Below are 12,324 nucleotides of genomic sequence, written 5' to 3' on the forward strand. Positions count from 1 at the left end.
CTTGTCAAGATTTTTCTCACTGTTTTAAAATCCTTCTCTTGCAGCTTAATGCAACACCTATTAATTCCATTTTTAAAAGTCAGGATACGCCAGTATGATCTGAGATTAATACTAAGTAAGATATAAACCCAGAATGTTTAATAATTTTAAAAGTATCTGAGGTAAGGTATAAATAAATAAATAAATTTGAAAAAAATACAATAATAACAATAATATCCCCAGCATTCTACCATTTGACTTCACCTGATTTGTATGCATAGTCTGAGAATAACATATTGGGGATGAGTTTGGAGACATATTTTGAAATCATCAGTAATTTTTCTAGACAAAGAAGTAGCAACATTCATAAGAGAACCATATAAATGTGCACAAAAACAAATATTTAACTTCTATTGGTTTATGAAAATTGTGTAATTAAAATCACAAATGAAAACTTACCATAATGTAGCTGGGATCCAATTGTGGTCTTCAGATGATTATCTTCATTTTTACAGATCCTCTAAGCGGTGAAAGAAAAACTCATGATCCCTGCGTGTACTACATCGGCATGCTACACTGCATTTGCATGAAACCAATGGAGCTATCAACAAACATGGTGTGGTTTAAACAAGAAGTTTTGCACACACTTATTTCAAAATAATTGGGACACCAAACATCTTTCTTTATTATTATTTTTTAAAATCAACATCTCTATAAACATACAAATAATCCAAATATATTATATTTTTGTTGAAATACCATCTCAAGGTTTTATCATTAAGGGTTATTTTGAGTTTTCTGCTGAGTGTAGGAAACATTTAGAACTTGTAACACTAAATATAAATACATATCATTTTGATTTTCCTACCTTATTCTCTAAAGAATGCTATCAAATTTAAAATTAGATCCTTAGACTGAAGGAAAGCAAAGTAAACAAAACATGGAATAGAATACGAAACTAATTTGTAAGGAGTCTGAAATATCTTTGTTTAGACAAGATTCAAAGTTACAAGTCTTTATTGCCTTTGATCATGGAAACATCCAACTAAATGTTGAATGTCATTCAACATAGCACTTGGATTTTAAGCACAGAAACATATTTCACCAGAGATAAACACAGTGCAGGGATAAAAGTCATTTTACTGTGTAGCACTCATGAAAATAAACCACTTTGCCTTTATAGCTGGACTCTCTTCCCAACAACATACATAAGATTGCTAACGAATTGTGAAATACTGGAGAATCCAACCTAGATGCTTCTTGCAATGCCAATGAAATTAAACTATACTTAAATTAAAATCCAATACACTGAATACTAATGGTTCAGCCAAGCGGTTCCCTTGCCTGAATACAATTTTGTAGGCCAACCCTCCTCAGCCACATTTTCCCTGTAAGCACTTCTGTCTCCACTCATACAAGAGAATGTGCCTTCATTGCTTCTAATTCCAACCACGCTTCGGAAATGTCTATTTTACAAGTTTATTCTGAATTCAGAACTGACTCAGTAATTCAAAACTATCCACCAAAAAAAATCACATTGGAAGGATAAACCACTAAGTGACAACTGTCTACAAAACAGAGCCTTACAATTTCTGTAGTTCAGACACCTTGGGCTCAGTGTTCTTACTGTTTACATGAGCATAAATCAGAAGTCACTTCACAAAGTAACTCAAGAGTGCAACTATTTGGACAAGAGATAAGAGCCTTTCAATACTCTTTTCTATCACTGGTCTACAGAGTTGGTAACCAAATGACAACATATCATATCTTCATAGCGGAACTTTTAAAAGTAAAAAGCAGGATGTTAAATATGCAAATGAATAATATTAACCACCATTAAATAGCTAACAAATTATGAGGAACTCTATTGGTGGCCACTGTAGTGGAGCTTAGAGGAGGTGTTCAATAATTACAGCAGCAGATTTCAAACACAGAGGTCTGAGAGATCCCCTGTAATGAGAAAGTCATTAGGAACATAGCTAATTTCCAGTTATCTTCCCAAACATTCTGAAAAAGCCTTAGGAATTCAAGATTAGTGGTGAAAATCACATGAGATGATAAACAACTAAGCTACAACTCTGTATATGACAGAGCATTATAAGCACGTTAGTTCTTGGCAAGTAACTGGAAGAGAGCTGTAGCTGTTAGAAAGTCAGTTACAAGAAAAATGGGTGTTGTTTTCCAGTCAATCCCATGGATTTCATGAGGCAGCGCAAACCACTTATGTGTATGTCATCCCAAACAGAGGGGACGTTTTTTTGTTTGTCCCACTTCTTGTGCTCTTTTGGTGCAGGACCTGGCTGGACTTCTTTTCCAACATTAAGTCCTATGTAACAGCGCAGATTTTGCTGCCAGCCACAGGAAAATTTAACGGAAGAATCACTTTCTCCTCAAATGTTTTATCTCACTTTAGAGATGTGGTCATCAGTAACACCATACACATACAAACATTCCTGTAGCCCACCAAATTTGAGAAACACGGGACCAAGTTTGGTATCAGTTATTACAACAACAGCTCCAGTGAAGTCCCAGAAGTTACACTGGTCTGAGAGCAGTTCTGGGGAGAGAGTTATAGTGCCCATGAACAAAATTTTAACAAAACAGATTAATTTTATCTCATTTTCCTGCATCATCTTCAATCACAGTTTCTCCACCATTGTCCTTGTGGCCTACTGTATATGCAATTTTCTGGACTCTCTGTGCACGTAAAGGCTATCTCTTGCAAGAATCTCCAATAGAAAATTTTCATCTCTAAGAAACCATCCACTAGTCTGTTTTCTCTCAGTGTCCTTTTAGCTGCCAGTTTAATGAAATTTGCAGTGTTGACCCTAAAAGTGATACTTGCAGAGTATTCATTGCTAAAGTATTGCTCACAGTAATTCTTCCAAGAGGAGACAACAGGGAAGGACTGGTAACAACCTCTCTATTCCATTTTTATTTGCATTGTTGTTCGTTGGTTGGTTCTTCAGTGCACAGAAAAAAACAACGAGGGCTGTTTCAGTGTTTCCAAAGTTCCCATTTTCCAGTGGCTTCCTCTTTTTTCCACTCAACTCAGACTTCTTCTAGTCTGGCTGCATCAGCAGGCTGGCTGGGGCAGGCTGGCAGGACTTGTGGTGGGCTCTCCAGGCAGTCTGGGAAATGCCCTTCTCTGCTTCCGCGGGTTCAATAAATTTTTCTCTGCTGGGAACCTCTTCTGGGTAGCCCTGCTCTTCCTTCTCTTCCACCAAAGTCTCTGCCACTTTGTCATGTGTTATAGGCTGTTCCACTGAACAAAATGGGTATATGTTACTGAAAGCCCATTAGGATGCTTCACAACGCCTAAGCTAAAAGACAGCGAATGGTAACTTTGAAGAAATTTACAAAAAATTTAGAAAAACAACTGATATAAAAAGAATAAAAAAGAGAAAAAGTCAAGAACATGACTGAGATTTTAATAAGTGACCTAGTCATTGCCCTAGGCAAATCTCATACTTTTCTACTGTATCATGTAAGATCAGGGAAAAGACATGCCTATGACAGGAAGACCACTTGCCTGGCAAAAGTAAAGCCCCCACTCCAAAGTCTAAAGGTCTTAGAATTATTCAGTGACATGGTGAAGAACCTTCCTTAACATCTTAAAAAAAGGCATTAGATTATTTATCAGTCTTGTTCCCTAAAGTGGTTGAACTACTTTTCTGAAAATTTTCAGACACCTGTCATGTGAAATTTCAGCTCCAAAAGCTGCACCTGATGAAACTATAAGCAAGAACAGAGTCTCCTAATGGGAAACATCAGGCTCCCTTCACTGGATAACATGGTTCTACACCTTCACGATATTAGTCCAACCAAGTAAATGTGAGGCATATTTTCTCCTGATGAATAAACTGACTTCCCCAAATATATCTAAGGATAGGATACACAGTTATGAAGATCTTACAAGATGCTTGCCCATTTCAGTATCCTCAAATATTTGTGTTTGTGTATTTCCAAATGGCTGATGCAAACCAGGCTGTCTGGTAATTTCTGTGGACAGGAAGTAAGTATGATAAATTAGACAAATAGTTAAGGGCATCCATCTTTCCCCATCAGTTTTCACCACATGCGCAATTAGGAGATTCAGCTGACTCTACAGTTCTGAGTTTTCTAAACTCAGAGCAATCCAGCTGGTAACCTGTGGGCCAAGAAAGACTGTTGTGCGCTCTTGTGTCACCTGCCACTTATGCATCAGTGACGGGAGGAATATCTCCTTCATTCATCTCATCTTTTTTTAAGCACCATGCATTCCTTGGGCAGTCAAATATCTTGTTTAACACAAAAAAGCAAAACTGTAGTTGCTGCACCAGGACAAAATGTTTCTAGGGAGATCTGGAGTCTTCACACCCTGTCAGTTATCCTGCTTGAATGAGTAAGAACTGTCAAAGCATATCTTCCCAAGGATATGCATTCCCCATCAGTGTGATTTGGATAACCCATTGCTATGAAGCAAACCCGTGAAATTTTATGAAAACACAAATATGTTATTACTATCATGAGAAGCATCTGGCTTCTTATGAGTGTGAAAGCATAGCTGCAGTATAATTCCTGATGAATAATCTGCAAAGCAGAGGACCAAGTGATTTCACAACAATGCAAACATCGTTTCTGCGGTGCATAGTCTGCTTTAAACAAGGCAGTGGTATCATTTGATTTCTCTGTCTCCTCCACCAGCCACTGCTCCTGCAGGTACAAAGGTGAGGAGAGATGTAATAAGGAAGGAAATCCTACTCACCATATTGTGAAGGACAGGCAGGATGAGGGTCTGCTGTCTCACACTCAATTAGATCAACCGCTTTAGTCTCCAGAGAACTGCTACACTCCTTGACAACCACAAACTGCAAATACATACAATACACACAAAACATAGCCCAAATTAATATGAAATGAACCAGTTTTCTGAAACCCAAGAGGCAGACTAGAAAGGCCACACAATCCAACCAGAGTAGGGGGAAAAAGGTCATCCTGGCTTCTGGGATGACCCTTCCCCTGCAGATAATTAAACATTGGAGTTGATGACAGCCCTGGTCTTTCTTTGGAAAGTGTGAGTCCCAGTCTAGTAAAGAAGTGCCCGCTCTCTTGCTCTGCAAATCAGCCTTTCCAGATGCAAGAACAAAAGTACATGAAAACTGACTCTCTCCACAGTATTTAGGGCCATATTTAAAGTATTAAAAATGCCGGTAACCAGACAGCAGGAAACACTGTCAGACACAGGGAAGGAAGCAAACCTCCCTTTCCCAGCTCCTGGCAGCACCTGAGGGTGCAATTCCTGTGACAGCAGAAGACAAGTGAGACCGCACCATGAAGATGGAACCCTCTAGGGGAGCGTGTTGTAAAGACCAGAGGGAGAAGAGAAAGAACAGGCAAAGGGGACAGTGATGTACTTAAATAGTATAAAGGGAAAGAGGGAAACTCAGCTGAAGAATAGGAAAAGGGCCGGGGGGGGGGGGGGGGAAGGAAGGTGGTATTTAAAGAGCAGAACCAGGGAAGAAGAGAAAATATCTGTAAATAAGATGTTCCAAGAAGGTTATTGACAGATTCAGTGGTCTAGGTGGAAAATTGGTGGAGTTGTGTGACTAGGTCACATCTGTATCCTCTGTGACCATTTAGGCATCTTTTTGCGTGCATAAAATCCATGGTATTACAGCTGCTAACCCACAAGTGTCAGATCCCTCAGAGGAGCTCCAGCTACACACAGTTTTGCAAAATATCTTTGATTATGCAAAATAGAACACTTGCAGGTTTATAAGTCTCAGAGTAGCATCAAAATCCAGGCATGTGCTGAAGTTTACCAAGGCTTCCATATTCCAGGGACAAAGCTAGCCTGGCTTATGGATCTCTAGTATGAATGTGAAAAAAAATACCAAATTTGAATGAGGCATACCTTCACTCAAATGCAGCTTTCTTTAGCAAAATAAGCAGAGAAGTGAATGGTCATTAGGAAAATTGTAGGTATAGTTTCGATATCACTATACCTAGCATTTGGCAAGTGTGATAGGATAAAAACTCATCCAATACATTAGCTTGAGTGGGCAACACCAAGAATGTCTTTGCACTCCATCCCTTTTGCCAGAGTCACAAATTATCAGGAGCACTACAGGCTACAAAAGGAGAGAACTTCATCAGTTCTTTATTAGAACTGCTCTTTTTTTTTTTAACATAAATCTGCCCAACAAACCACTTTAAGTGAACAGAAGTGGGCAACTTTCTGCTGCTTTTTGGCAGCTCTTCATTTTCTAACCTGTGTGTGTGCATGCATGGAGCCCCACTGAACTTAACACATATGGTTACATCACCACAGAGAAAAATCACATGCATGAAACCACAGGAATCCATTACTGTGAAAGATGCAATAATCAGCAAAGAGTCAGTGATTTCCCCTTACAGTCTCCAGCAAACCATTTACAATGAATTACTTTATTATTAATGCATTTGTTTTCTCCCAGAAGAAGAATGTGTGGTGAAATTCAACACAGGTGTGTAATAGATGAATAGGTAGGATTTGTTTTTGTTGATTCAGTCCATTGCTTAGCTGTCTAATTAGTCCTATGTCTAGCAAAAATATCACCAACCACTAGCATTAACTGCAAGAATAACAGCAGGCAGGGACAGAACTGATGAGTCGCAGGCCTCCTAGAGCAGGGCTCCCAGGCAACAAGCTGTTCTCAGTCCCAACAAATGTTTCTGATTTTGCCAGTTCCAGATATTTGATATTTTGCAAACCACTTTTTTTTTTTTTTTTTTTTTGTCTCTGCTGTGAACAAATGATGGCATCACAAAGATTCAGCACATTTGTTGTCCAGTATCTGGAGGAAGAGTGCTGGCCAGGTCAGCAGCTAGTAACAAAAGGTCCACAAAACTCTCAGGCTGACCAGCTAAGGAGCTATTTCACATCATAACTAGGGTCAGTGCTATTTGGACATGTTCAACAGTGTATTTCAGCAGTTGCCTGCTCTCAAATCCTGCCAGACACTCAATATAAACTATATGTGAGGCATTCTTTGTGTTGATTAAAAATGTTCAGATTTGCACTACAGATAGTCCATGATTCTCAGCCCTTCAAACATACCCTCAAGCAGAGCAAGCTCGTCTCTTGCTGGATTCAAAGTGCAGGAGCAGAGCCAAACTTCAGGCTCAGGCAAATAAAGTCTAGATTTAAAACTAAAGTATCCACTATCATTAAAGTAAATGTATAAAGCCAAATTCATCTGTGATCTTGTTTACTCTGCACAGTTTTCATACCCTCCAACTGTGGCTTGACGTGAAAGGCTTTCAGTCCTTTCAGTAATACCTATACTAGAATAATATGTGTGCTGTTATCCCAGTAAAAAGTAGGTGCATCACTAGAATTCATCTCCAAGCCAGCACAAGTAAACTCTTTCAGCAGTCTTTCCCACTGGCATAACTGTTCTTATTTGAAGAGTATATGCTGCTTAGCTAATGCGATGCTGCCTAGACGTGACTGCTACCTGCATTACAGCAGCTTATACAGTGTTGGACGATGCATGTGTGCAGACAAGATCTCAGGCAAAGTCATGCTGTTCTGGCAGTAATTTCTGCTTGGGCACAGAAGTAGCCACAGATGCCAATTATGCCATTTTGTCCCAAGGTCCAACTGCCATCACCCAGCAGCATAATGTTCTTTTAACACCAGTGAAAATCAGGTCCCTAGATCAGATCGCCTGGGTCCAAATTTGCTGGTGCATCTTCAAAATCGACAGTAGGAACAGGTCAATGCAAGCATGGCACTTCTACCTACATCTGTGCTAAATTCATATTTTATATTCCCTCCCAAACTGCTACTAACATCCTGGGAGGTTCTCTTTACAGGGCAGCAGCTCCTAACACCACAACATTTAATTGCATCAGCCCCCAAAATAAAGTTCACCATCTCAGGTAGCACACACAATACTTGTCTTCCAAGAAGCCTTTTATATGGAGGGCATACTTTCCTGTGAAAATAACTCTGATATGCCATGTCATCACATTGCCATTTCCTTAATTTAGAACACAGTTCCCCAACTGTTGTGTTCAAAGCTAACAATAACACCCGCTAATGGTTGCAATACATCCAGGCAGCTGTGAACTTTGAGGGATAACAATGAGGTAAGATGAACTAGGGTTCACAGCAAAGCACTCGATGACTCTAGCAGTTATTTAATGTATTTAAGATGTGAATTATTTGATGGATAAGCTCAAGTGGATCCCTAACACTCTTTGATCCTTCCTACTTCCCTCTTCACTCCATATTAATATAGTTACCCGAGACTTGTTGCAAGTAGGTGTCACGTTCTCATTGTCAGTGCAGCTACTGGCATCTCTTATCGCTTCTGCATAATGGTTCTTCATACAAAAGTTTTGACTTCTGTAACAGAACAAAAGATGAAACAAATTATTTCACTTTGGGAGGAAGAGATACTCTTTCCTTTCACATTTTACTCTGCAGGTATTTACAGAAGGGACATGTATTTTGTTTTATTTCATTTCTCTGAGAAGAAGTATTAGTGTTAACTACAGCATAGAAGTTAAAACAGACAGCTTAGAAATAAAAGTCGGTAAGAAGCGATCTGTGAAGGTTCATTCATTAGAAAAAAGTAGACCTTGTAATTTTAAACACCCCTTTCATTTTCTTATACTTTTCTATAAGTAAAATCTTGAGTTAAGAAAAGGTTAAAAAAAATCAACTCCAAGAGGCTATTCTCTACACATTCAAAAACGCTTATTTTTGCAGTTCAACTGTGATCACTTGTAAGGAAGGATTAAAAGCCAGTGTAGACTCCAAAGCAGAGGGCATCGTCAGAAGAAAAAGAGCTCATTTACACTGTGTGAGATTCAAATCAGCACATCCTTACTGACTTTATGTACTCAATTTTTCTTCTCCTCAACATCAGATAAAGAAAAGTCATGTTTCACTCTTTGAATTCCTGAATTTTCAAGGTATAGCTTCCTTTTACTTGATCTTTTTAAAATGAAATTTAACAGGCATGTACCTAATAAAACAGGAATTTTCCCTTTATTCTTCATAGGTCTTACGCCAACTGGAAACATGCATCATGCCATAATTACCACATGTTACTCCCCTAATGAAAATCCAAGGTAAATAAGACTTGGCTTCTGCTAGAAATGAGATAGACACATCTCCATCATGGATTTTCTCTCCAGATTCTCTATAACTTGCTGCTACGTGTTCAGCCATTAAGAAAATTTGTAATTGTCTCCAGCAGAGTGTAAGACTGAATCAAGTAGGTGTCAGATCTGAGGACATATCCATGAAGCAGAATGCTGAGCAATAAGTTAAATTACTCCATTTTTACCTTCCTGGCACCACAGCAAGTTTGTGTTTTAAACCTCACCTGGACATGTCTGCTCAGCACTGCAACTCATCGTGCTAACAGAAGTCGAGCCCATTGCTCCATGGGCAAAACAGAGCAGAGCGCATTGCACCACAGGCACAGCTCTCGGAAGGATGCCCTGCTCAAGAGGATCACTCTAATACTGTGGCTCACTTTGCAGCTCACAGAATGACAGATGCCAGACGGACTCGGTAGGCACAGCAGTCTCTGTGAGCACAAGCAGGAGGTGGAATCATGTTGACTGAGCATGGGCAACAAGCCAAAGATTTCTCAGTCCTAATCGCAGGCCTTCTGCCGATCTTTGCGTGACCTCAGCCAAGCTGTGGGTGTTAAATTTGTGATTTTTGGTTGGAAGAGAAATTGTTTCCTGGCTCCCCAAAGAAGACAGAAAACTTGGAATCCTATACATATGGTCAACATAAACCTTAAGTGAAGGGCAACACTGTTCCCTACAGCAGGCTACAGCCACTGAACAAACCAATACAATACTCTGGCACTCTCTGCCTCCAGTTCATACAATTTTCAAACTGGAAAATGGAGCTCTTTGTTTCCTCCAATTAGAAAGAGACTGAAGACTGCATCATACTGGGGAAGGAATCGGACACCTGTAGACTTAATTGGTACATTTCAAAATACAGTAGATTATGGGAAAAAGCACTATAGTGATTTCAAGACAAATATTGGTTTCTAGACTCCAGTTAAACAGGGATTTCAGATCAGCAGTTTCATTTTGATCTAGTTAGGCTAGTAATAGCTGCAGTACAAATGCAGTCAAGCATGTAATTGAAAACTTGTTGTTGAGATAAATAGTTATATTGATCAAAAGCATTTGGCGAGAAAGAAAAGTAAATCAGGGAGGAATGACATGAAGGAGAGGAAGGGAAGAGATATTCATTATCTTTATACCTTAAAACTGGCCATATTGTAGCTATTTTCCATGACAGTTTAAAAGACATATATGGGAAATACAAGAATCTAATGATTTGTCTATTCTGCATGTATCATTCCACTGATTAGCTTCTGAATCCCAGGTCATGAGAACAAATCAGCCTGCACTTAGCTTTAAATCTGGAGCTCTATCACCAGCTACCATCACACAGAAATGTGACAGCTTATCTACTTTTATGGACTAAATATGCTGAGAACCATTAAATAGGAGCAGAAAATATTAGCTTTCATAGCTAGCTTCTCTTGCAGCTTAACTTTTTATGCCCAGGAGGTTCTAATTTTAAAATTAGTCTAAACCACAAAGAAAACCCCATACATAAGAAAGGCGGGTAGGCATGCAGTGGGGGACTGTTGATTTGGCTGCTGTCTGGCTTTTTGTTTGTTTACTCTGTTACTTGTTAAATAAAAAAAAATGTACATTTAAACAAGAGTCTCTGAGAACAGTTTTCTGACAAGGTCATGGCCAAAAGACTAACTTATTAAATGCTGAATACTTTCCAGTCTAAGGGACATCAATGACATTTATTTCACTACAGAGTGGGTTCTTAATGAGTTCTTAAATAGTGACTATAAGGATTTTTTCTTTTTGCCACAAGAAGAATCCCAAACTTGCACAATTCATTACAGCCATGGAAAATGCCAGGGAGTATTTTTCACAACGGTGTGGGTTCTTAAATAGTGACTATAGGGATTCTTTTTGCCATGAGAAGAATCCCAAACCTGCACAATTCATTACAGCCATGGAAAATGCCAGGGAGTACTTTTACAACAGATGTGCCTTAGACCCACATCTACTACCAGGAAAACTGTTTTCACATTCACTGCTGCAGGCATCACTGTAGAGATGGGCTCCTGGAAGGGTAACACAGTGTTTTTCTCACTGGCAAGGAAATATCAAGGTATAGTCCTACACTGAAAGGCAAGTGAAACAAAACTGATACATCTAGCAGAGAAGATCAAAGCCCTACCGTGGCACCTGCAGGCATCCAGAGCTCTTACAGGAAACTAAGGAAGAAGTAAATACCATGCTCTGAAACTCTCTCATCAATACAAATTATGGCTCCTCTTCAAACCAAAACAGGTTTATTCTTTCTCTCCCCAGACACACGTCACTCTTTAACATCAATGTGAGTACTGCAGGGAAGGGGCATGCCAGAATTTTGTGAATTATTCATAGAACCAATTACTGAAAAGCAAGAGAGGAGCAAGGACATGATGGGATTTCCAACAGCTGAGGAACAGCACAAATTCTTCTCCACGAGCCACCTGTGAAGGCCACAGGCACCTCGGCCCTTCTGCCACGTGCTCACAACATGAGTTTGGAAGCAGTACCTGGAGCAGTAGGCAGCCAGTGACCCCAGCAGCAGCAGCAGCACGGCTATGCACACGGCGATGGTGATGTTCCGCACCTTCACCCGCTCGGCGTGCTGCTGCTCCCACCACTCCAGGTCGCTGAACTGGCACCGCTCCCCAACGTAGCCTGTCACACAGCTGCCAAAAGGAAGCAAGAGCACTTTGTGAGTGGCAGCAGAGAAAACAACCCAAATCATCGCCTCAGTCACCTTGCGTATTGATTTATTATTGGCAACACCTACAAAATATCTTGTTGAATTTAGCAGGGGTAAAGACAAGATGACATTAAAGGAATGTCTGCCAGAACATGTAGAATTCAATATTAAATGTAAATATATTAATGTTATTGTAACTTTAATATAAATCTATTGAAACACTCCATCGAATTATTCAGTGAGATTGTATATCTCAGATTCCAAAGGGTAAAATATTTTCAAAAATTCCACAGACTGCTTTTTTATGATCTGTGTTTCCCTTGGATTTTCTATTTAACCCATTTCAGCAGCAAGGTTCCCTTTTTTTTTTTTTTGATCTAGGCATCATACAAGTTATTATCTCTCAGAGCGTCATTTTGTTGAGGAAATTAAATTTTAATCTGAATAATTACTAAGAGAAACAAAGGTGTTTGAAAAACGTGTATGGGTTAGAAATATCTTCATAATTTAGTTTTATTACAAGC

At 39.4% G+C, this 12,324-nt stretch overlaps 1 protein-coding gene across 1 annotated transcript in view; it reads right to left on the reverse strand.

Moving 5' to 3' along the window:
- The window catches only part of EGF (epidermal growth factor), a 55,437-nt gene continuing 43,881 nt past the window's right edge, over positions 769–12,324 (reverse strand). Inside the window, exons 22-25 of the mRNA XM_021397183.1 lie at positions 11,625–11,783; positions 8,254–8,356; positions 4,727–4,829; positions 769–3,244 (exon numbers count right to left, since the gene is read on the reverse strand). Coding sequence (XP_021252858.1) covers positions 3,042–3,244; positions 4,727–4,829; positions 8,254–8,356; positions 11,625–11,783 — 568 coding nt within the window. The 3' untranslated portion in view covers positions 769–3,041. The remainder of the gene's footprint in view (positions 3,245–4,726; positions 4,830–8,253; positions 8,357–11,624; positions 11,784–12,324) is intronic.

This window comes from Numida meleagris, chromosome 4 (assembly GCF_002078875.1).
Source record: "Numida meleagris isolate 19003 breed g44 Domestic line chromosome 4, NumMel1.0, whole genome shotgun sequence".
Lineage (NCBI taxonomy): Eukaryota > Metazoa > Chordata > Aves > Galliformes > Numididae > Numida > Numida meleagris.